The sequence below is a fragment of the Molothrus ater genome, chromosome 15 (assembly GCF_012460135.2).
Source record: "Molothrus ater isolate BHLD 08-10-18 breed brown headed cowbird chromosome 15, BPBGC_Mater_1.1, whole genome shotgun sequence".
In the NCBI taxonomy this organism is placed as follows: domain Eukaryota; kingdom Metazoa; phylum Chordata; class Aves; order Passeriformes; family Icteridae; genus Molothrus; species Molothrus ater.
This window is the reverse complement of record NC_050492.2, coordinates 13,852,117-13,878,498: the sequence shown is the minus strand read 5'-3', so window position 1 is coordinate 13,878,498 and position 26,382 is coordinate 13,852,117. Positions and strand designations below refer to the sequence as shown.

Below are 26,382 nucleotides of genomic sequence, written 5' to 3'. Positions count from 1 at the left end.
ATTCAGCTTTGACTTCCTCCCTCCAAGAATGTCTTCATTTGCATCAGAGTCCCATTTTCCCACTCACTGTACAATGCAGTTTGAGAGAATTTCAAGACTCTTCAGCACATACATTTCTTTTTCTCTTCCTCCACACACAGACACCACTTCAGCTTACCAGGTATCCAAATCCTGTTCCTGTTATGCCACAGTTGCAGGGAAAATCATGCAAAGGGAAAACAAAACCACCTTGAAATACCAGCATCAGAAATGCAGTCACTGAATCCAGCCTGCTTCTGTGTCTCCCAGGCTTATTCCTGTTCAGAGCTTTCAGGTCCAGCCCACTCTGAATTAGAGAGCCAGGGAAATGTCTAAACATTCCTCCTCAGTTAAAGAAAGCTTTTTTTTTAATCTCCCTCCAGGGAAGACCTTCATTTGGGAGTTCACAGAAATAGAACAGCAATGTAAGATCTCTAAATTTTGAGATTGTCTCTTCAGCAGAAACACCCTTGCTGGACTGTGTGGTACAAGATCCATGCTCAATAGTCACTTCTGGTTTTAAGATGCAAACCACACTCTTGGCCAAACCAAAACCTGTGTCTGTCTAGGCTCTGGAAGGCCTGGGGATATCTTGTCTGTCTGGAAGTACCAGCCTCTGCCCTCTCCTTGTCCCCAGGCATATGGCAAGTGTTTATGGTGAGAGGATTCCTGTTAATGCTTTCTTGGGGAAAATCCAGCCTTCTCTCTTCTCAGAACTGTCTTGGCTGTGCTGAGCATGCAGTGCCATGATTACACATCAAACTCAGAGATTTCACTCAGCTGAAACAGCAGAAGAGAAAAGGATGGCCGCTCATCTTTCCCCTGAGCAAGGGAGAGAAGAGAGAGGAAGAACATTAATGTCAGCTGGAGAGGAATGGCAAGGTTAGCAAGGAAAACCTTGGGAAGAAACTGAGTATTAACAAAAATACAATCTATTCCTATAGAGAAAATGCCACTGGAAGAACCAACTTCCTTCTGTGCAATGTTTCTTTTCTATTACCAGTGAACTTGGCTTGGTGGACACTAAGTACCTTGTAATGGCTTGGCTGTCATTTTTACCTCCCTTAGAACTCAGCCCCACAGATCCACAGCTTTCCTAGCAAGGAAACTGTGGAATTAACTTGAGTTAGGTGCACTACATGGGCTTCTCAGTGAAGTCAAATAAAAGGCAGAGAGTCCAGAGTTTGCTTGCTAGTGCAGATGAAAGCTACAGTGCTTCACCTTCAGGATTTTATCTTCTGTTAGCATGTGGAGTGCACAAGTCTCTCTCCTCCTTAAAGCCAAGGGGAAGGGAGTTATTTCCTTTGGGAAATAGGGCTCTCCAGTACAATACTCACCATCCTCCAGCAGTGGCTCATCACCTCATAAATTGCCTTGGAGGCCAGCTTGGGTTTGTAGAGCCGAAATCCTGCGTTGATTTCTTCCACCACTTCTGCATTGGTGCGATTCTCATAGGGGATTTTACCCTCACTGAAGACCTCCCACATCAGCACTCCTAAAGCAACCAAACAGGAAAAAAATCACAAAGAGGCAATAAAATCCTCATCAGGGCCACTTTCCACCTGCTCTTCTCTGCAGCTCAGCATTGGTGCAGTTACTTGGAAAAGCATTTTCACTTGGATTCTCAGTAGACAGCTGAAAACTCAGGCCCTAACACAGCTGTACAGTTTGAGGATGCCAGCCAGGATATCTCTGGTGCTCTCTGAAGCATCTCTCTGTTGAGTCTATGAAGGGCCTGAGCACCCAGCTCCTGCTGTGCTGCTCATAGCCCACCCCAGGAGTGCACAGCTCCAGCCACAGCTTCAGCCAGCAAAGGGCAAGGGAAGCACAGAATTCACAGGCCCAGACCAGCAAAGGTTATAATCCTGCATTATTTACTGCTGGCCCCAGGGCTGAGTAGCACCCCATTGACTGTGAGCTGTGCACAGCACACTGCCCCATTCACTGTGTGGGCTGGAGAGGGGCCAGGCCCATGAGTGTGCCAGATCCACAGCCCAGGGGACAGCCTTTGTTATGGCTTTGGGCAAAAACACACAGCAGTGCCCTTATCTGTGAGGGTCCAGAAGGGAGACCAAAGAATGGACACAAATGGTCAAACAATGCATTGTGGAGCAGGAAATGAGGTGAGAAGTGTGAGCAGTGAAATAACATTTTCAGATCGGCATAAAGCAAATGGAGTCAGCAGAGCAAATTTGGAAGGGCAGGGGGTTTGAGTGAGGTATCAGTGCCTCAGGAATGACATGAAGAAAGATGGAGTGCCTAAATGTCTCTCCTCTCCTCTCCTCTCCTCTCCTCTCCTCTCCTCTCCTCTCCTCTCCTCTCCTCTCCTCTCCTCTGTCAGTGACTCTGTTTTTCTTGGACTCTCCTGCTATGTCAGCATGAAACAGAGCTCATTATTTGGTATTATACAGAGTTGCACATGTATAATACATTAAATTGGCAATATTTGAAGAGTTCTGAAGTATCTAGGCAGTGTGATTTTTTTCCTTTCTTTCACTTGAACGATTTAGGGTTGCTTTTCTAAGCCATTATTCAGGACAAACACCCTTGGAGTCCAGAGGAGAGTTGAATGAGGAGTGTTAAAGAGAGTTTACTTGAGGACTGAGCCCCCTGTTTTTCCCAGCTGGGGCTGTTGAATTTTCTCCATTTTGACAAGATTTCCTTACCGAACGACCAAACGTCAGATTTGGTGCTGTAGTTGCTGTAGGAGAAAACCTCTGGAGCAGACCACTTGACTGGAAACTTGGTGCCTGTGGAGCTGGTGTACTGATCATCCAGGACAATCCTGGAAGAGGAAAAGAAGGGGGAATGCTGAGTGACACAGCCGTCCTGTGACAGCCCCAAGGGACAGTGCACAGCCCCAGTGCCTTTACCTCGACATCCCGAAGTCAGACACTTTGACCACGTGGGATTCCCCCACCAGGCAGTTCCTGGCAGCCTGCAAGAGAACAAGGTGCAAAGGCATCAGGTCAGAGCTAAAACCCTGTCACAGCCACTCAGGGGCTTTTATCCTGGAAGAGCAGATCATGCTTAAGAAAGGAGCATCAAAGTGACGTTGTGCCATACAAAGAGGACAAACCCCTGAGCTTCTCATGCTTTCTGTACATTCTGCATCATGATCCTGTTGCCAGAAAAGCTGTTCAAGCATCACTATGATAGGCCCTTGTTGCCCAGAAAGGGTGGAACAAGACCCTAAAATAGCCACAGCTACTCACAGTCATTGCATGCCTAATGAAACTGCAGCAGTGACTGATGGAGCTTGACTGAAAACCCCTTAATTAAAACTATTTTATCATCAATGTTTATACATGATTTATGCTAGAACAGATCTTTTTGTCATCTGCACTGATTTTAGACATGAAGAGTGATCAGTACTGTGGCTCTTGGGGAGCCAGAGAGTCCACTAGGAAAAAAAAGACAAATGTTATGGCTTGTTTCTTCTCTCCCACGACCAGTTAAGGGGAATAGATTGATCAGTCCTCCAGGGCTTGTTTGTGGGTTTTTTTCCCCTAAGTATTTGTGCTGCTTTTGCAGTGAGGGCAGATACAGGATCCCCTATAAACAGACAGGCAGGAGAAGTGTGGAAGCTGAAATTGAGGAAGAAAGCAGAGGAAAAAAGCCCCTCTGGAGCTAAGTAAATTTCCATATGGCACCAACATACCAGGTCTCTGTGGATGACAGAGTTTTGTTCCAGATAAGCCATTCCTTCACACACATCCAGGCACATGCCCAGCAGGGTTTCCTTGGAGAAGCTGCCCCGCTGGCTCCTCAGGTAGTCGGACAAGCAGCCGTTCTCCATGAACTCGAACACCAGGCAGATGGGAGCATCCTCGAAGCACACACCATAAAGCTGCACTAGCTTGGGGTGAGACAGCTTCCTGTGGGGCAGGGAGGGAAGGTGGGGAAGAGGCTGAAATAGGCTCAGTGCCTGCTATCCTCACAGCAAGTGTGTTATATACAGCAATTTATGCCACAGTGCTCCCAGCTCACTGCAAAGGCCAGTGTGCAGTTTGCAGATGTGCAGACCAAGGACTAAATATCATCCCATTTTAATGGTAGTGGTCACCAAAAGATTTTTCTGTGTGGAAAACCATCCAATCAAACAAAAATAAAATCAATTTCTGTCTGTCTTGTGGGGAGGGAAAGGCAAAAAAAAATACAGAAAAAGTCAATAAAACCAAAGACAAATATATCCAATTGTGCAAAGCAAAACATTTTAGAGGTAAGGCTTTTCAATGAAATTGCCCTTAAGTTTTAAGAGATCTGAGAAAAACCACTTTGCTCTTGAAAATGCACCATCAAATATCCTTGCCTTCCTGAATAGCAGAGATCTGGAAGACCATTCTGGATATTGATAGACTTGGAAGCACAGTAATTCACCTACACTTTGATTTGCCTTCCTTCATAGCCACCAGAGCTCACCAGTCTATTTACTATTAAGATACACAGCAGATAATCAAAGTTTGAATTCCCTACTCAGATTCCTGACTTTTGCTCAGCATTATGAATCCCACAGGGTGTGATTGTCATGGTGAATCTACCACTTACATCAAGACTTTGGCTTCCTCGATGAAATCCTCCTCAGACATTGCTCCTTCACGGATGGTCTTTATGGCTACTTTGGTCTTGTCCAGCAGGTAGCCAAGGTAGACCACCCCAAACTGACCACTGCCAATCTCCTGCACACGGGTGAGCTCAGAGGCATTAATGACCAATTTTCCTGTTGGTTGCAAGGAAGAAAGAGTAAGGACTGAGCAGTAGAATGCCAAACCAAAAGCTTTTGTGGGTTAAACACTGAGGCAGGACTCCAAGTGAGACTTTTTGGCTCTCCCTCAAATTGCCTGTCTGACCTCTGATAGCTCATTTGACTAGTCCATGCTGCAGGACATGTTCAAGGGTAGGAACAACAACATCCCCTTTCTCCCTCCTTTGTCTTGCCTAGCCAGTTCTTCAGGGAGGATTGTTTTTACCATGCTTATGTGCAGTACCCAGCACAACATGGGGCTTGAGTTTCTTTGAAGTCTCCAAGAATTACAATAAAGATGATACTGACAAAATTCTATTGACAACAGTATTCAAATGAAGGCATCTTTCAGGAGGGACTCAGCTTTCATCAAATTACTCTATGCTCCCATTTCCATCCCATTTGTTCAGCATTCATTTTAGTATTTAATGTTGACTTCAGCGAGACCCTGGGGTTCTCATCACCTCCCTCAAGGCACTGCACGATCAGTTCAGTCCTTTATCAACAGGCATGAGAAAGATGACAAGCTGGTGAGCAGTGCAGTGCAAAGACCTGAAGAAAGCCATTTATTGTGGCTGCAATCACACAAATATTCCTCAATATCCGTGGGGATGTGCAGGATCACCCAGCCAGCCATCCAGGAGTGTGATTCCCATGCAGTGATGGCAGAACCTTACTATTGGAATAATACCAATATAGCAGGATGGGATGTGCCTGAGCTTGTCTGGCCCTTGCTGCTGAATCAAATAGTGGCATTGTGGTGTTTCACCCCACAGACACTTTTGGCTGGCTGGATGCTGCAGCTGAGCACTGCAGACAAGTCCAGGCCTGCAGGAGCTCTGGTGGCTGTGGGATGGAGCTTCCTCCCTGTAACAGGGTCTGCTCCTCGGGTTTCCCTCTGGTGGAGAAGCTTTGCGGCGATGGTGAAGGAAAGGAGTCGGTTCTGATGGAGGGTTTGGATCCAGAGCTTTATTCTGGCCCACAGGCCTCTGATTCCAGCACCAGCTCCAGCAGAACTCCCTGACCCCATGGTTGCTGTTCCTTTTAACCCCGGGGAGAGGAGGAGAGAAGGGGTAGGGAGCCACCAAGCAGGTACAGGAGAGGAGATCTAAAGGGACAAAGGACACCTGGATGGGCCAATGTCCCCCCAGGGCAGAGAGCATCCTTTGAATCTGCCAATCCCTCGATGCCCTTCTGGAATGCCAGGATTGACAGACACTGCTGGGCAGGGGTCAGGGAGGGGAAAGGAGAGGAGACTGACACACCTGGGAGGGAATTATCAGGGGAGGGACCCAAGGCTCTGGGATAAACTGTGAAATCACAATGCAACACCTTACCATAGCTGAGCCCTGCGGTGATGGGGGCCTGTTTCCTCCAGGAGGAGACCGCGTATCGCAGCCGCGTCACGAGACCTGGGGACATGGGGACAGCTCCTGTTACTGCACAGCCATGGCAGCCTGGCTGCCACCACCCCAGAGGGCAGCTTGGATTCTGGAAGCAGATTTACTGCACTGAGTTCTCAGCTCCACTTGAGGGCAGCTGAACCTCTGTGCAGGCTCTGGTTTCCTGCCTGAGAGAAGGAAGCCAGTTCTGAGCGCTTTCAGGTTATTTCCCATTTTCACCTCCAGAGCTTTGAGTTTCTGTAAACTCTGACGAATTTCCAAATGATACTTGGTATTTATAGGGTATTTTGAAGCCCAGTGTTTGCCTTGGTAGTCTTGGACTGTAGGGATGGGAGTCACCATGTCTGGTTATATATACTGGCCATGTCCTTGACTTTGTGTCAAATCAAGGCCCAGGGATGGATCACCTCCAGAAGACCCTGAAGTGTATTTCCAGCAGATAGCTTGGCCTGGCAGCAGTGATACACCCCCATGGCTCTCTATAACATGTCATTATAACATCTGTGTTGGCCATGGTCAGCCTTAGAAGGACAACCAGAGTGAGGATGTAATGCTGGAAGCTGGCCTGAAATGGCCATTTCAGAATAAGTGGGAGAAAAGGTGAAGCCATTTAACACTTCATAGTAAGGACAGAGGGCTGGGGAGCCCTCCTTCATTCCAAACAGTCACCTGGCAAACCAGCAACACCTCTGTTCAGCTTCTCTCACCTGCTGCATTGTGCTGGTGGTAGTTGATGAGGTCAGGGATGGAGTCAAACACGTGCTTTTCCGCCAGGTAGTATCTCTTGGGAAAGTCAGTTGTCTCATTGATGTGATAATGCTTTATAACAGGATTGTTGTCTGTGCTGAAAAAGAGGAGGCTGTCTTTGAGAGAAAATAGCTAGCAGCAAAAAGACAGGGATTTGGGGTATTAACAGAAACAAGTGAGCAGAGGGGAGAACCTTTCCCCAGAAAGAATGAGGGAGGAGCAAGGAGTGAGCTGCAGTTGCTAATGAGCTCTGGGTACTTGTATGTTCTCCCTCCCACTCGCAGAAGGTCTCATCTCGAGAGGAAGGCTGAGGTTTCCTGATAAGAGAAGGCTGTGTACCAAGTTTCTCTGCCTCTTCTTTGTCAAACACAACTTTGTGCCCCATCACTGAAACCCCTTCACTTGCCTTGCACTACCCATCTCTGGTGAGTACAGCACACAGCCCACACTGATCCCACTGACACTTCAGTTCAGGGGACAATGCCATCAGAACGACAACCCCAGTGATGTCCAAAGGACTATTTATGGGCACATATTTAGATTCAGGGAGAAGTGGAGCCTTTAATACACTTTGGGACTGGCAGCTGACTCTTCTGCCTTTTTTGGAAGTGTTTTCCCTCTATCATTTTCATGAGCCTTCTGCTCTCTCGTTATAATGCCAAAACAACTATGCAGAGATTACACACTCATAGAAGCCATTTCATTGATGTAATTGATGTGAAAAGCTGCTGAGCTCAGCTGTACCTCAATGCTTTGGTGAAAACAGAGACTGTGTACATGCCAGGCTGCCTTGAATCTCTCACCATGAAGGCCCCTTCTCTACCCTGGAACAGGAGCAAAGGAAAGAAAACTGGTTAGAGAGATAATGGAAAAAAAAAAAAAAAAGAAGTAGGCTGGGGGCAAAGCTGTGCTTATTTCAGCCCTGTCATGAAGATGTGCTAAACATATAGGAAAATAAAGAGCCATCACCCCACTGACAGAGCCTGGTGTGTTCCATGCACAGCTCTGGTGGCTGCCCAGGGCCTGCAGGTCTCTCTTGGGTGTTAGGTCTTTTTACCTCAGCTTCCTCTCAGAGGAAATGACACTTAGGCACTTGTGCTGAGTACATGTGGGTGTGCCTCTTTGTCCCTCCAAATCTCTCCTCTGGAAATTCTGAATCCATTGACTGCCCTCAGCCTTATCTGACAGAACACACGTTCAATGAAATGTGTGGCCAAGTGGAAAGGCAAACCCCTGTGAGTGCTTCCAATGGAGTGAGCAGCCACAGAACAAATCACAGTTTATCCAGCACCAGAGAATCCATATGGGAGTGTAAATTATCATTTACCAATGTACCCCAAATTGGAAAACCTTGGACATGATCCTGCCCTTTCATAGGTACACCAGTCATCCAGTATCTAAACATAAATGGGTAAGAAAGCAGTCTGGCACTCACAGAACAATTTTTCTTTTTAAATTTTCACTGTAATTGTTTTCCACTCATCTGAATGCTAAAATGCCTCAAAAGCCATGATCCCACTGGCCCACATAGATCAGATGGCAAAGGAGATTTAACATCACAGTTTGGCTGGAATGTGCTGTACTGACCTATATATTGGTAATAAACCCCACATTTTTCTTCTGTTTGCAGATAAAGAAGATTTTCATCTGGCATCCCAAGTGGCTGATTTTTTTCATTCCCTCCTCCTTTGCTTTACATGGTAGGTTTCCTCCATTTTATGTCTTCTACCCACCCACAACACTTGATGTAGAGTAAATCCACCAAGTGCACCCTGCCTGGGCCTTCTTCCCTAGAGCTTTGATCAGCTCCAGCTGAACACAGAGGCTGAGCTGCTCCTGCATCCCCAGGAATGAGCTGCTGGCTGTGCAGCTCAGCCCAGGTGGGATCAGCCTGCTGAGCTGTGAACTTCCAGGGTTGGCCCTTCAGTGTCTGCACAACATCTGCACTAGACAATATCTGGCACAGGAAAGCCCTGAGAAAGGTCTCTCTGCTGCTGTAGAAGCATTTAATCACATGCAGTGAGGGCTTCAGGACTGGAGGTGGGCAGGTTTTGGAGGCAGCGTCCTGCCCAAGTTACTCTGAGCTCTGTTCTTGCCCTTCCGTTCCCAGCTGACACCAAGCCTGGCCAAAGATCACTCACAAACTTGGCCAAATTTCTGGGGGGAGCTGTGAGGCTTGCAAGGCTTTGAACCAAAAGTCTCTGCAGCCACATGGGGGTAGTTACCACAGAAAAGTTGTACTGGTAGGACTGAAAGAAAAAATAAGACCACTAAACCATGTGTGGACTTTTTCTCTAGTACTTTGTATAAGAATTTTAAAAACAGCACAAAATTGCTGCTATTTCCATAAAATACTGCTGTTCCAGGAAGGAACACTTTATTTTTGTTTGTTAACAGGCCCACCTGCTAATGTAAGAGCAGATTTAAAAATTAAGGTTGTGTTTGTGTGGAAAATTTGAACAAGAAACTTATTCTTTGTATTTTCAGTACAGTCTTCACTGGAAAACTCTGGCTCAACTGAAAAATTAAAGATGTGTGCTTACATGCACACACACAATTAAAAAACCAAAACCCACAGCAATAATTTTGGCTTTCACCCAAAATACTTCAGCACAAGATTGGTTAGATTTTCAGAGAGCTACTGGCATCCACAGGCCTCCTGCAGAGACAGAAAAGATGAGCTAAAATCACAGTTTTCAGCTGGCACAGTGCTCTGAAGCAGTGTTTTCCTCCAGTCCCAGTTACTGGGTGTGTTTGGATGGCACAGCTCCATCCATGCTCAGCTGATGGGGATAAGGGGGGGGTGTGCTGGTGGTCCTTTATCTCACATCACACACTAAGGGCACAAACAGAGCAGGAACCCAGGGTTCATCTCTCTTGCAGGCCTTGTTTGTCATTAATTAATTATTATTTCCCATCCACCCCGTAGATAACACTGCTTTACCTCATCCCTGAGCAGTGTTTCTGCCTTGCTTCTGCTGATGTTCTTATTGTACCACCTGAAAACATCAAAAGACTCCAAGTCAGCATTTCTAGGCCAGGAAAGTTTCTCCTGAGAAGCTTCTGAATGGAGCATCCCCAGGGTGGAATGTCAGGTGGGCTGGGGGCATCTGAGGCTTGTAGCTTCAAATCCAGGGTACAAGAAAAACACAGGCACAACTTACTCATAAACTTGCAGATTCTCAGGTGATTTTTCCACCAGGTAGCTGCTTGGCACATAGCCTTCATGCCTGTTGAGAGGCAAGACAAGTGTGAGTGTGCTGACAGACAGGATTTTCTCTGCATCTGTAGGAGTCAGCCTTGAAAGCTTTGCCTGCTCACGGCATGATAAAAGTGCTGGTGGGGATGTATTGAGTGGGGTTGCTGGAGAAGAAAACAACTGATTGTGCCTCTAAACTTGGAGAGTTTCACAATTCCCCCCTCTGTGTATCACTGCAAATATCAGTCTGAATTGTTTATTGCTGTAAAATTAACTTTCAGGTTCTTTTCTTCAGCTGCCTGAAGCAAAAGCAGATGGAAGAAGGTTACCATAAATAACCTTCCATCACTTTTCCCCCGTAAATAAGAGGATGCTTTGCAAAAGCTGAACAAGAGGGAATAAACATGTATGTTAATGGAAGAACAAACTGGAATTACAAAGGATTTTCACACTGGCTGTTGAAAAGGGACTTACCCATTCTTATCTTGAATCAGCCACCAATGTTCCTCAGAGCTGTCAATCACATAATATTCCTCATTATACTGTAATGTCAGCTCCTGTGGGTTCTGGGCTTCATAGTCATATATGGCTATCACCACTGCTTCCCTTGGGTCCAGCAACAATTTCTGCACAAATTAGGCAAAAGACTCATCACAGTTACATTCATATTAATATTAATCTTCATAAAAATCAGTGTCCTGCTCTCTAAAGTGGTATTTTTCTGGCAGCACTGGTGTCCCCTGGGTTTAAAAGCCTCAAAGCACCCCAGACCATTTAGCGGAGTGTGGTGGCAGCAAGAGAATCTTTGGCACTTTCAAACAATGAATTTCATATAAAAATTTCAGTTGCACAGAAAATACCCAGGGAATGTTATCTCAGGTGAAATTCTAGGTCACTGCACTGTGGTGAACATTAATAAGGACATAGTCCCCACTGGTAGTTAATCACTCAGGGCAGGGCACTAAGGACAGCATCACTGCACTCACCCAGTTATCTTCAGGAGTGGGAGGAAGAGGCTTCTTTGAGGCTGAAAAGAAACCAAGAAAGATAATTTGAAGTAGGTGAGGACAAAACCAAGGGAGAAACCACCAAGGCCATTAATTGCTACAGGTGATACAAACGCACTGAACAGTGAGCTTTGGACTTTGAGAACAAGACCTGCCAACTACACAGTGAATCTCAGCAGGGCTTGGAAACTGGGGTACAGATCAGTTAAGGCATCAAGGTAAAAAATACAAGGTAAATGTTTCTTTGGTGAAGAATGATTGACCACTTGTGTTCATTTTCAGGAGACAAAGTAAAGATTATGCTTGGCCATTGAAACTACAGAGGAAATATGGTTTTGTTTGGTTTGGTTAAAATGCACACTTGAATGCATTTATCTCGAGAAAGTTGTTATGGCTTACTGGCTGACCACAGCTGATCAAGTTCTCAGTTCTCCATCTCATTCCAAAACCAGCTCCAAGGATCACACAGAGGAAATGTGAATTCAAAAAAAAGAGAATTCCACATACAGTAAAAGGTAAGCCAGAATATCCCAAGAAGCCAGGAACATGTCTCTTTATGGAAATCTAGCATAATATTTTTGGTGTTCTGTACAAAATAGATTCAATCCTTTACTATTGCTAGGAATAAATATTTTCCATGTCAGGATGGTCTTAACAAGTCCCTTACCATTTTTGGTGGGGTCATATACCACACAGCCAGCTGCCATCTTCTCTGTCTGAGCACAGCATCTCCATTTGCCATCCAACCAAAAGTCTGGATGACACTTTGAAGCCAAACTGTTGTTGTATCTGATTTCTGAAAAACATTGGGGGAAGAAGAAGAAGGGGGGACATGAATTTATTTGCATCCACATTCATTCTAGAAGTCGTCTAGAACTAAATGGAAATAATCTGCTCTTTGAAGAATTGTCCAAAGGAGGGGGCAGTCTACAAATGTTGAATGAGATGAGGTGATAAAGTAGAAGCCTGGAGTAGGAGAATAACTGATTGCAAGAGTTAGTGCATGAACTTCACAATGTCTCCATCAGGCACAATGTTTTCAGGGGGAACAATACAGCAGCAGTGCTGTAAAACAGAAAAAAGCTGTGACAGAAGCCTGGTGCAGTTTTTATGTAACTAATTGACACCTTCCTCACATCAAGCACTCTGCTTGTCTCTGCCCCCAGTGTTGGTTACTGCAGCACCATGTGAGTGAACCACAGCACGATTCAGGAGGTGAACAGGAAATGAAAGCTACCCACAAAAATGTCCCCTAATAATCATGGTTCTCTAACAAGGTTGTCATTTAACCAAAAAAATCTCTTATTAAGAGCTGAAAATTTTTCTGTGTAGAAAAGGTTATTTTAAAAAGTTAGCCACAGGAAAATCCTCGTCTCTTCCTGAAGAAGAAACCTCAAATTACAGTCATTTATTAAGAGTTTATTCTAGAAAGACAGAAATCACAGAATCCCAGAATGAATCAGGTTGGAAGGGACCACAGTGGGTTTCTGGTCCAGCCCCCCTGCTCAAGCAGGGTCATCCCAGAGCATGTGGCACAGATGGTTCTGGAACATCCCCAGGCAGGGAGACCTCACACCCTCTCTGGGCAACCAATGCCCAGTCACTGCACAGGGAAGTTCTTCTTCATGTTCAGGTGGAACTTCCTGGGCATCATTTCTGCCCATTGCCTCTTATCCCATTGCTTGGCACCACCAAACAGAGCTGGTCCATCCTTTGACACCTCCCTGCAGATACTGACAGACACTAAGGTCCCCAAATAAACCATCCCACATCCAAATTTCCCATGCCTGCTGAAAACACACCAGATTTACAAGCATTTCGATTTTATAACCCACTACCTGGGTTATAAACACTTTGACTGCTGAGATTGGAGACATTGACTCCTCCTGCTCATTTTCTCTGCATTATTTGTGACAAAGCTGGTCAGACATAAGCCACAGCTGGGTGGGCAGAGAGGTTTTTTACCTTCCTTCAGCGTCAGGACCCATCTCTGCCGGCTCTCACGGTTGGGGGCAAACACGTAGAGGATGTAGCTGTCATGGACAATCTGGAGAGGGGGTAAAGAAAGGAGCCAGCCATGAGAAGCAATCCCAGATGCACTGGTCACAAGGGAGTCAGCCAAGGGAATAGGGAGCAGCCCTGTTACCAACAAGCTACGTGCCAAATGATGATGTGGGGAAGTGGAGTAGCAGGGGCTGCTCAGATGCAGCTCTTGACCTCTGTCTTGGGTTGGAAATGGGTGGGTGTGTTCTATTCCTATCTGATGGGGCAGTTCTCTTCTGTTCATTGGGCAGTTTTCTTTATCTCTTCCACAATCCATCCTCCCTCCAGGAGATCTCTTCTGTTCATGGCCACTGAGTGTCCCTGCATGGCTGACCCAATTCCATCATCCCACGGGGAGGAGCTCTGCCCAGGGGGAGGAGCCAAGCATTCCTACCTGGATACAATCTGAGGTTTGGAAGATCACTGCCTGCCTTTCCCACTGGATTCCCAGAGGAGCAGCCCTTTCCCACTGGATTCTGAGGAAGACCAGACACATCTACACCTCCAGCACCCCTGGACCTTCAGAGTAAAACTGCACCCTTCTACAGGATCACTGCTCCAACAGAACCACAGCTGGCACTGCAGGAGGGCTGCAGCCACCATGGAATGGGACAGTGCCACCACCCTGACCCACAGGGTGTCAGATCCTACTCTGACTCTGACAGTGTTGTTTTGTATTACTGCATTTTTTATTTTATTTTATTTTTTTTCCTTCCCTAATAAAGAACTGTTATTCCTGCTCCAATACCTTTGCTTGAGAGCTCCCTTAATTTCAAAATTATAACAATTCAGAGGGACAGTTTTACATTTTCCATTTCAGGGGAGGCTCCTGCCTTCCTTAGCAGACACCTGTCTTTTCAAACCAGGAGAACCTCACTGACTTTTGATTATTTAAATTGGAGTAGAGGTTCTGATCAAGAACCCAGTGTTGGGTTCATTAATGACTGCACCGTGAAGGAAATGCTACTGAAATACAAAATGTATTGATGTATGGTCAACAGACAGACTCACCTGGAAAGGGTATTTGTACTGACAGGGAATGATGATGTCACTTCTCACAATTTCCACACATTTAATCCTGGAAAGTTCCACTGAACCTTTCAAAGTCCTTTTTTTCTAAAAGACAGAGGAAAGCACTTGGTTGAGGCTAATGATTGTGGATTAAGTGAATAATTAGACCAGACTGTTGTGTCCATGGGAGATTTACTTTTAATGGAGCAGAAGCAAATTAACTGATTATGTAAGACATCATTAAAAAATTTAGAGAATAATTCTTATATTGGGCATCTCTATATGTATTCCCATACACATAAATATATGCATATACATATATTTCAACTCAGCACATGGATTTTAGAGAACCAGTCAAAACCTCTATTTGAAATTCAGCTTTTACTTTTTTTATTCCAGCAAAATGAAATCCCTTTTTAACCAAAACATAACTATTTTCATTAAATTTTCAGTTTACTAACACCCCTGTTTCATACTGAAAAGATGTAAACCAATAAATACTTTATTTAAAAAGTTTGGGTACTGGGAATTTCAAAACTATTCATTTCATCCAAAATGTACATTTTTTACTGTATCTGTCTTCCAAAAAACTACAACATTTCACTATTTTTGTTTCATCTGGCTTTTCAGCTAAGAAAAAACAACAAGGAATTTTGAAATAAATATTATCCTCAAAAATTTGCCAACAAAGCTGTTTCTCTGGCATCCTCTGCTGTGCTTCCATTCACCAGGTGTTTGGGTATATCAGGTACTCAAATAACAGTATGGGCAGTGGGGAAAGAGTAAAAAGAGCAGGAATTCATGGATCCCAGCTGCCTTGGTGTACCCTGTTCCCTCTGGAATCCTCACCCCATGGCCAGTGGCACTCAGCTTTTGCAAGAGAGGGGTGAGGGCAGCTGGTGGAAGTGGAGCTGAGGCTCAGCCTCTGGTGCTTCTGCAGGATCCACTACACAAGGCTGCTCTTCAGAGTGAGCTGGTTTCCTGTTTTGATTAATTTTCAGTAGGGATTAAGCACTAGCTGTCTCCTCCCCTCAGCTTTGGGACAGTGTGTCGGAAATCAGTGAGGTTTGAGAACACCAAAACACTGCAAAGCTTCTGTTTTCCAAACACTGCCAGCAGGACAGAGCCTGAACTTCAGCTGCTGCCTTGTACCTGCCACAGGTTATCACTCACTCAGCCAGACTTTGGCAACCTTCTCACCCTCCCTTGGGCCCCAGCTCTTTGTGTTTTACACCCTCCAGCTCCTTCTTGTCCTTTTCTCCTTTTGTCGCCACCGCCCTGCAGCTCAGCCCCCTGGCAGCAGCCATCCCCACCGCTGTGCCAGCCCCACTGCTGCTCCTCTGCCACTTTCAGACTTAAATTCAGCCTAAACCAGGGCAGCAGCTCCTGCCTCTGGAGATGGGGGGAGGTTTGCCACAGAGCACTGTCAAACAGCCTCCAAACAGAGAGGCCCTGAGGCTCCCCAAGCCTCATTCTTGCACGACTGGCTGGGTATTTTGCCTCTGTATAGCTGGACTTGAGGCAAAAGAGGAAAATTGTTACAGTGTGGTGTCACATTGCTCCTGCTGGCCTTTGCTGGTGCATTTGTGGTTTGTATTTTTATTTGCTTGCAGTTTAACCAGTGTCTCTGGATTTACTGCCAGGACTGTCTCCTGTAGACATCTGCCTGTGTAGCTCTCTGGGGTGTGGGATTCTCCTAAATCAGTAAACCCAAGGCTTTAAAGTACCCCTAAATGTAAATGCCAATTAACTCTCAAGAGTGCTGGCAAGCCTTACAAGGCCTTATTGCACCCCATTTTCACCATTTATTTCCTTTCATTCTTATCTAGTCACTTCTTTCAGACTTGGCTTCCTCTGTCTCTTCTTCAAAACCTCCTCTATCATTTGTTCTACCCCAGAGACTTTTACCCTTTTGATGAGGCACAAAGCCATTTATATCCTATAAAAACCTTCAATTTTGTTAGTGCTGAACCCTCCTTCATCTCCTTCCTTTGAAGTCCTGGGGTTTACCCACATGCATTCCTCCCCTGGGGCTTTAGCAAGCGATGCTGTGCCAGGCACAGGCTCGGCTCTTTCCCTGCACACTGGTTATTGTTGATGCTTTTCTGGACTCTGCTGAAAGACAGGGTCCAGCCTTCTCAAGGAGCTTTGTGCAGCTGCCCTGCAGCTCTCATGACCCACTGTGTTCCTTTTAATTACACAATTCAGTGATGGAAGCTCCTCATAATCTCATGTTGCAGCACATTGGTGTGTGTCTCACAGCCAGCATTGCCCAGCAGATCCTCAGCTGAAGGGACCCTGCTGATAGAAAGCAATTACAGTCCTCTAGCAGGACAAACAACTGGAATTACCACTCACAAACCAGGCATTACCCAGAAACTGGGCTGGAAACTAAACATTTCCTTGCTTTTGTGATGTTTGACCACACTTTAATCCAACAAAAGCAACAGGGCCATTTGGAAGGAAGGGGAGAGAAAAAGCCTCTTAAAAATGGCCTCTGAAAAACCTCAGAGACTTGTTCCTAAAAGGGTGAGACAAAACATGCTGACATATCTCCATTTGTTGTTTCCAGTCTGCCCAGAGTATAATGGGTAGATGTTTTAGCTGGCTGGTCAGTAAAAGCATCAGTGGTCCTGCTGTGAGCCATGTGTGGAAAGAACCAGGGCAGGCTGCTGTGCCATGGGGAGAAGCACACGTGCTGCAGATCAGCCCATCGTGATTTATTTCTTTTGGGCCATGATTTGCAATATATCCATTCTGGGAACAGCTCTGAAAGGAGCCAGGTGCATCACAAGCCCAGTGCATCGATATCTTCATCTTTGGTACTCCCCCTCCTCTTGCCACACAGCTCCAGCAGCTCTTTCATTGATTAATCCTTTGGTTTGTCTCTGCTGCATAAACCAGATGACTCTGGTGGTCCCTGATTGCTTTAGATGCTGGGATAATTGACCATGGGACAATATTGGGACACAGCCTTACCCTGCAACACAAGGAGGCATCTCCCTGTGCCTGCCTGAGGAATGAGCTGCCTGGCATCTCTCACGTGCTAAAACCAACCACCAGCACTGCTGCTCACCCCAAAAAATGAATCACTTCTCTCCAGCTCAGGGGCAGGGATGTGGAGCTCATGGTGAGAGGGCAGGGAGCCATCAGTGGCTGCTGCAGGTGACACAGGTCTGCTTGTGATCACACTTCCTGACCATGGCCCTTGCACCCTCAGGCTGCACAAAGCTCTGAGATCTTGTGAAATACGGGGCTGAAAGGCTCTGCAGGGAGTGCTTGGGCTGAAGGTCCCTCGGGGGTTTTGCTGAGCCCTGCTGTGTTTATCAAAGGGCCCTGGCAAAAGGTGGAGCCACCAGGGCTGGGAGCAGAGGGAAGGGAGAGGAGAGGCAGGGGAGGGCAGAGCCTCATCTCAAGGAGCAGAGGAGGAGACCAAAGGCAGCATTTCTTGGCAGGAAGGCAGCACCCCGTGCTTCATAAAGCTGGCTTGGTTCTAAAGTTGCGTAGCAACTTGTGTCTTCTTTCTTTTGTTCTGGTGAGGGGAAAACCAAGCCATCAAAGGTTCATGTGGCTCCAGGCTCCTCAGCAGCAGTCCCTGCTGAGGGCTGCCCATGCTGCAGCTTGGCTTTCCTTGCCCAGTGGTGTCTGTGTTCACCTTCTGCCTCCCCATCTCCTGTGCACGGCTGGCAGTGCCTCCTTGGCAGGAGGTAGGGGAAAACTGATTTATAGCTGGGGTGGAGCAAGGTAGGAAATTCCAGTCCTCAGCAAGCTCGACCACAAAAACATTTCCATCAATGAAAGCATTTCATGACCTTCTCTGTACCATCAGGGTTTGGGGTTTTTGTAAGAATCTGAGCCAAAGTTCATTCCCTGTTTTCACTCACCGTCCTGACTAAAAAGAGCAGTACTTAATTGGTGATTAAGTAGATGAAAGATCTTTGCTTGACCTTGTGTCACCTGTTCCCTGTGTCTCTGCTCTAGCTGGGCTCAGTGCTCAGCCTGAACAGGGGCAGCAGCTGATTTGGAGGATTGTGGAACTGCCCATGGCAGAGAGCTCAGCTGCCTCGCTCAGCTTCAGCCTTTTCAATGAGTGACCTGTTCCTGCCTTTCAGAGTTTTCTTCAGGCCTTGCTGAGCTTCTGAAAGAATTTGGAAAGGAATTTCTTGGTGTAGAAATAGTAACCAGAAGCTCATGAGATATCACTGGAACAAGATGGAATTATTTTTAATGGTAGCCCTCCTGCTAAAGTATTTTTTTCACCAACCAAACTACCTGAGCTTGAACTTGAACCTCCTTGAACACTGTGTTGATACAATTACTTTCTATCTCTCATCATATTCCTTATCTGTGGAATGTGCTGTTTTTTCTCATTAATAGTTAGAATATTATGAACTGTTGAAAACTGGATTAATAGCAACTTTGCTGGGACACTACCTTCATTTGGTATTTTGTGAGTTTTCTCACAAAAATCTGAGTTTTCTCACATGAGGAACACTGATCGATTTGGGGCTTATAGGAAATAAAACAATGTAACTAATTTTTAATTTGAATCTGAAAACTAAATTGAAGAAATTGATTTTTAGAAGAAAGTTGAAAGTGATTTTGCATTTTCTGTCATACTAACTGTTCTGAAGGAAAATTGGAGAGCAGTGATAATTGATGACACTGGGATTTTCTGCAGAACCCTGGTTGTTGTGTTATATTTTAATATCTCCAATGTATTTTGCTATATTTGATAATTAAATCCCTTAATGTGTCTGCTTGTCTTACCTGTCCATCATGACTATTTAATCCTTCAGCTTCAACTAAAAGACTAAATATTTTTTTTTACTGCTATTTTCACATCTAAAAAACATGAAGGTGTTTTAGGAGTGGGCGCACCCTGGATGCAGAGTGCACAGAATTGTGTTAAATAACAAAACCATCTGCAACTGGTGCTTGAGATGCCTCCATTCCACTATTTACTGTCCTTACACAGTCCTATAGACCCAATCCAGCCTTGTATTCCCACCAAATCCAATTCCAAAATTCACTTTGGCTCAAGTCCTGTCCAAGATGGTTATCAGGGTGCCCATCTCTACAACAGCACAAGTGGTTGGACAAGAAAATCAATGCCATCATCAAGAAACAGAAGGGAAAAAAAAAAAAGGAAAAAAAAAGGAAGATTCTTGGCTTTCAAATGAGCTTTCTAATATGATGGAAATAAGCCTTTTATGTTACATAAAAGCACATGGAACAACTCCTGAATACTATATTAGTTTCTTCAAAGCTGTTCTTGACTCCAGCAAAGACTGGGAGCAGTGGATTGCAGTGAATGAAGGATTCAGTGGAAGAAAAGAAGCTAAATTAAATCAACTACATGACATCACTTTTTCATGAAAAAAAAATCTAAGCTTTAAGGCCAAAATTAAAAACCAGCCAGAAAGGATGAAAGAGTATAGAGCAACAGGCAGGCATTGCAATAAAATAAGTTCCAATGTTGATTACAATATAAAGCAAAGTCAACGGCACTGGGAGCAGAAAATGACCACAATACAAAAGTCTAATAAAAGATAACTTTTAGGAAGCCTCATATTTATTGTTATATCTTCAAATTAGGAGGTATTCCTTCCTTTTTAAAGATATAAAAGGGTTGAAGATTTTGCTACATCCTCAATGTTCTCTGACAGAAGAAAGATTTGAGCTTTGTAATTTGAACAAAATGGAAGTGTCTGACATTTGCTGCAAAAACATTGCTCAGAAGGAATTAAAAATATTTATTCAAAAACTAAAGACTAATAAATACACAGAAAAGGACCTAGTAGGAACAAAACTGGGCAAGAACAGAAAGGGCAAGTAGAAAATTATTATAATCATATTCTGGAAGGTAAAATTAGTTATTCTAGCAAAAAAGGAGCTATTTTTATGACCAGACTTTACCACATGTTTGTGTAGTTAGAAAGGCCACAGACACCAGACACAGAGAACCTGCATTTTGCTCAAGGCAATCCTGTCTAGACAATATCACCACCCTGAATCAGGATGCTGCTGCAGGAGTCGTGAGTGAGAACAGCAACAGACAGGAACTTTGCAAATATTCAGAAAAATATTGAGTAGGATGGACTGGAATAGGTTGATGAAAGACGTGGTATCTTTGGTCCTTTGAAGCAGTGGCCAATGCTACAGTCAACCTGTCCTGGTGTTGGTGACAGTCCTGCTCTGAGTGTTGATCTTATCCTGGCAAAAAGTCTGCCTAACTGGACTTAACAAGTGCTCTCCAACCAGCATTACCATGATTCTGTGATTTCACAGTAGAAACAAGAAACATTGTGACAAACAATATCAACTTCATCCTCCAGCAACTCCAATAATATAATTTGGATTTTTCAAAATTCCTGTTAAGTTTTCAGAGATGTACTAGACATTAAGGCATAGATTTGTACTTTGTCTCCATCTTATTTAGGATTGTATTGATTTTATTGCATACAAATTGATTGAAATGGGTGATGCAGGCAGATGCCAAGCCTGACTTCTTTGTGGGTGATATGTGTATTATTAATAAATTAGTTGGAGATATGCAACAGAAAACAAGTGGTATTGCAAATTCTGGCAAGCAAACAGTACTAGTTAATAAATACATGGCAGGTTATGAAGAGTGGCATATCTAGTCAGATGTATTTATTTGGAAGGTTATATTTAAAAGCATAATGAAATTCCTTTTAGGTGAGGACTGCAGGGGGAAATATCCCTGTAGCCTTTTGGCCTGCTAAGGTGCTCAGAATACACAAAGCAATGAGAAATGGTTTGAATGGCCACTCTAACAAGAAGACCAGAAGGGAGATCTTCAGAAGAAAAGTTTTAATCTATTTACATTAGAGTCTTGGGGAAAAAAATCAAGTTGGATTCTGTGTAGAATAATCAAGGTGAGAGGGACTGGACTGAGGAGCAAAGCACTGCTTTTTGTCCCATGGGTAGCTGGACTGCTGCAAGCAGCCCCACGTGTAGATAATGCTACAGAGCAGCTGGAGCATTTCTGGGATGCTGATAAAAGTCTTTTCAGCCGAGTTTATTCCTTTGTTCTCATGTAACAAGAGACTGAAAGCAGATTTCAAGGCCCACTGAAGTGCCATCTTTGCCATCTTTATATGTGAGTATCAAAGATGGGAATGAAAGAGCCCAGGACAAGGCTGAGTCATTCTGTGTGACCTCCTGAGCATCTGACTAGTGTAGGAAGAATTGTCCTGATGTAAATGAAAAAAGAACTTGGCCTTTTCTGGGTGAGCCTTTCATTGCTGCCTTTATCAGCTGGACTAATAATAGCCCCAAAGTGCATGAAGATATAAAATTTCAAAATATTTATGTGCCTGAAGTATTCACCAAGGACCATAAGCTGTTGGGTGAAGGGGGTATAGATAATTCACCAGTTCAAGCACTTTTGCTCCATCTAAGTAAGAATATTTGAAACTCTGTCCCAGACACCTCCCCAAAGGGATTCACTTCTCTGCTGCTTTTGCAGAGCAGCAAGTGTACCAACACCCTCAGAGTTTTAGTGTCTGAATTGTCCATTATTGTAGTGAGGATCAAACTCATTGAAATAGTTGAAATTATTACTCCCATGTGCTTGTTTACTCACATGTACAGTAGATACAAAATCAGACCCTGAAACAAACAATTTTTGCCTTTGGAATTGATTTGCATGTTATAATAAAGGGACTTCTGATGTCTTTTAGCAGAGATGGGGGCTGAATACATGTGCCTGTTATCAGGGCTTTGCTTTATGTTAAGACAGCCCTGCATTGTGCACTGCATAATGAATTCCAGAAAACACAGCTTTTTATTGTTGTTCAGTTATTGGGGGCTCATTCTCCTAATGAGACATGTAAATATCTTTCATTAACATTAAGGGCCACTGTGTGCTTGGCCCTGAGGAGAACAGTGCTCTCTGTCAGCTGTGGCAGAAAGATGAAAATTACAGTGAAAATGCCATTACAGTTACTGCAAAAAAAAAACCCTGGCTTTATGAGGTCCATTGTCTTGACAGCTTTGGGTATCATTTGCAGAAATATCCCTGTAGCCTTCTAACCTGCTTATTTCCTTGTTTTGGACTGATACAAAATAATAATGTTGTTTTATACCTTTTGTTTAAAAATGCAGAGAAAGGGACAGGGTGTTAAACCCCGTTAAATACAGGCAGACTGTATAAACCAGGGCTTAATGCATAAGTGTGTACTTTAAGTCATCCAACTGAAATCAGTGGGACTTCTCAAACTTTTAAGCAGTTCAGTAGTTGTTTTACCTGACTTTGTGCACAGGGTGTTGTTAGTGACTGACCAGGGACTGGAGAGATGGGAACTATACAGTACAAAACTCTGAGTACAGGAGTCCACCAGACAGGTTGGTGAGGGGTTCTTAAACACACCCATTGAAAACCCGTGGAGAAAACATCCCCAGAGATCTCCCTTGGAAAATCCATGCTTTAAAAGCTCAGATATGTCCTGGGCCCATCCATGTCAGTCCATGGCACCTGAGGATGCTCCCCATCACTGCAGCCAGCTGTCAGCTGTCCCTAAACCCCCTGAGCAGCCACCTGCAAACTGCCCCTTGGCAACAGTGACAGCCTGCTCTGACCTCTGCCAGCCCAGAAATTATCTGAGAGAGCCCCTGTGGATCGGGGCAAAGCAGTGCCAGGGACTGCACCAGACAATGAGCACCAGATCATTGAGTTCAACACCTGCACGTGGTGCCTGGTCCTGGTGCACTCCTGGCACAGCCCATGTGCTGGGCAGGGATCATTGGAATCCTCCCTCCACTGGCTGTGAACTCAAATGCTGTGGGTTCCCTCCATTCTGAGCACAAAACAAGATGACTCTTGCTTGGGCTGCCCTCAGCTTTCCTCTCCAGAGCACCAATGGCCTCACCAAGAAGAGGTCTCACCAGCATGCTCTAATTATGATTACTGAAGAGGCTAATGATCAGTTCTGGGAGTGTTTCACAGGACAAATTCTTCTCTCTCTACTTTGTGACAAATTCATTGCATGTAACAATCTGATTTTGAGAGAGAAGAACCCGTTTGTGTGAGAAGAAAAATCAGCATTTCATGGAACATCAGCCCTGTGATTACAAATATACCACCACGCCTCGAATATGCACAAGGTTCTAAATTGCATGCATGTTTACCTACATATGTCTACACATGTATATTATGTGCATTTTAAAAAATGTAATATATAAGATAAAGTGGATAATACATCAAACGCTCATCTCACCTAAATGACCTTTTGGAAGACTCAGAGGGAAAATTTCCACGAACACAGAGAGTGTGAAGTTTTTGCCCCACTGAAAGTCACCAAGTCAGATTTTCCAAACTATTTCAGTCCCTAAAGATGCTGACAAGACACCTACTGCAAAAGTATCTAGTCAGAGTTACGTTCAATTCATGTTAAGCACACCAAAACTCAGAAAGCATCAAAGAAAACCAGTAGCAAACATTTCTCTAAACACCTACACCTACAGCAAAATCATTTCGATGCTTTTCAAAATTTAGCCCCGAATCATTAAATGGAATAACTATAATGGAATTTAAAATCTTACAAAAATGACATTTGAAAAATAGTTTGGAGAACAGACAAAGATAGTCTCAACCCATAGGCAGTCACAGTATGCAGCAATCAATAGTTTCCTGTTTAAAATGGAGGTGAGAAAAACATGGACTAGAAAGTAGGAGGAAGAAAAACATTTCATTGGGCATATTTGAGAGAAATGACATGCAGGTGAAAATGACTGTTAATGTTTAAACCTTTTAACCTTTGAAGCTGGTTTGTAACCCCAAATAGGTTGTGATAAAATATGAGGGCACATCGTGCTTTTCTTTTATTGTTGGGTTCTGTTTCTACTTAATTTTCTGCAACTGAACAAGATCACTTGGTCTGGAGTTGCTAGATCCAAGGCAGCACAGTTCTTCTCTGCCTACAGGAACAGTGCCTAAGCATAATGGATTAACAGCACGTTCAGGGACGGCTGGAAAACAAGGAAGATTATTTACAACTGTAACGAGGTTCTGCAAACATCCAGCTAAATAGAAGGGAATAATTCTCACTTCACTAGAGCACTAAACACAATAGGGTGCACAGATTGACTTCTAATTTTCTTCATATTTAGCAAATCACCAAAATGCAAACTTGGGGAAACAAAGCCTGGCCTGAGCCTGGATCTCATCATCACAGCCCATCTGAAGCTAGCTCTAAAGACCACACATTACATGTGGCAGCTGAATTTATTTTAAAATGCTAGATGGATCTCCTACCAGCCATCAGCCTGATGCCCCCAAAGAAAAGAATGAGAATGAAGATCTGTTGATTATTTTTTCATAGTTACAATCAGGATACACTTGTGACCTTCACAATACGCCTCTCTAGGTCACCCCTGTCCACATGTGAGGTGCCAGGCACAGGCTCACACAGCTCTTACACACAGCCCATGCCAAATTCCTACAATAAAACTAGATCCTTCCTATAAATTGGTAGAATGGTCTTCTTCCTCCATTCACACCAAATGCCTGTTGATCAGAAGCTTTAAATGACCCATTTGACCAATCTTCAGGGCATAGTGCTGTAGCAAGGACCAGCAAAATTAACAAAATTTAACAAAGATCATCCTTCCTTCCATTAGCATCCTTCCCTCCATTAAACAAATTTCATCCTTGCTCCCATTGCTCTGAGAGAGAAAACGACTGACGTACCCCGTGGCGATGCTCGTAGTAAGCCAGCTTGGATTTGGTCAGGACAAAGAAGCGCACTTTAAAGTTGGAGGGTGAGGTCCTTCTCTTCTGCTGGGATTTCTTGATCAGCAGTTCCTGCAGGAGCACACAGTTATTCATGGCTGAGCCAAGAAGGTTTGTCTCCCAGGACATGGGAACTCTGTGCTGTGCACTCCGTCAAAGAAACACGAGAAAGAAGGCAGTTAATTAAAAAAAAAAAAGAGGTTCAAGAGGCAGCGTAGGTGCTTTTGAGCTTTATCTTCCCATCTACAGCAAAGCTTCCTTTCTGTCAGACCATAACCACATCCTCTCTGAAGCCATAAGGTGAACTGCACACGTTGAAATGTACGCTAAGGTAAATGTTGTGGAAAAAAAATAACACTTGAGGGACATGCAGGAGATGTGAATCAATGATTAAGGATAAATTAAAGGGGTGTGGCATGATTAAGCATCTGTCTCCTACTGGCTCATCTGGTAAACACACTTACAAATGCATGCACCCAACATGGATGTACAGGATGAGTGTCCTGTTCAATGGTAATTAAGAATGTGCATTTTCCATAAAAATACAATTTAAATATAGCACTTAATGTACAGATTTATAGAGACTTTGCTTAAAACAATGCAGTACCATAGGACAGAAATGAGGACAGACTGAAGTTGTTGCCAGCTGATGCCTATATGTATATATAAATAAAAATAAATTAAAAAATAAATATGGTGGTCTTGCTGAAGACAAGATGCAGCAGATATTATAACATTTGTCATGCTGAAGTCCAGTAAATCTGTACTTCGTTTCTCAGCAGAGTGACTGAGTACCAAAAAACTTTTGTGGTAAGATGACACAAGTGTGTGATCTCCTAAAAAAGCATCACTGCTGTCAAGGGGGATTTCACACCTATTTGTAGATTAGGATAAATGCTCAGGCCAAATTTCCCAATTCTTCTACAAGCCAGTCTGCCTCATGCAGCACACATGTACAAAATATGCAGAGTTTGATGTGAGTTTTCTGGAATTGAGCTTTGTATAAGCAGCAGCTATTTGGATGAATTCCAGACCTTGCACCTCCAACATATAGGACCACTTGTGTGTGCTCATAAATTTCCTTATGCTTGAGAATTTGCTGGTTTAAATTATGCTCCAAGATCCTTTCTTGTAATTAATGGACCAAAAAACGTGCAGCAGAATGCCCTGATAAAGATTTCACTGTGCCTGCAACAGTGAATTACCCCCAAAAAGGCTTGGATCTTGATCAACAAATATTTCATTTGAGTCAGTACAGTTGAGTTTCTAATGATAATTTTTAACAGCGTTGCATTTTTAGCTAGTAACACTTGTTTGGGACTATGACTCTTTCTAGTTCTCCCCTTCACACTAACTGTAGGGTATTAAGGACTTGGTGAAAAATCTCTGTAGCTTGGGCCAAATTGGTTTGCAGTCTGCTGGCAGAGATGTACACGTTGTCTTATCAGAAA

General features: G+C 44.1%; 1 protein-coding gene across 1 annotated transcript; it reads right to left on the bottom strand.

Annotated features, from left to right (window-relative positions):
* Positions 1-768: 768 nt before the first annotated feature.
* On the bottom strand, positions 769-25,060 carry ITK (IL2 inducible T cell kinase). Its single transcript, XM_036391702.1, has 17 exons — positions 24,890-25,060; positions 14,173-14,277; positions 13,084-13,165; positions 11,786-11,914; positions 11,098-11,138; positions 10,586-10,737; positions 10,077-10,142; positions 9,857-9,911; positions 7,657-7,736; positions 6,873-7,009; positions 6,100-6,174; positions 4,567-4,738; positions 3,680-3,896; positions 2,892-2,956; positions 2,685-2,803; positions 1,356-1,513; positions 769-840 (listed from the first exon to the last, which is right to left on the bottom strand). Exons 1-17 carry the CDS (start codon positions 25,058-25,060, stop codon positions 769-771), a joined length of 1,896 nt encoding a protein of 631 aa, XP_036247595.1.
* Between the last annotated feature and the right edge of the window lie 1,322 nt (positions 25,061-26,382).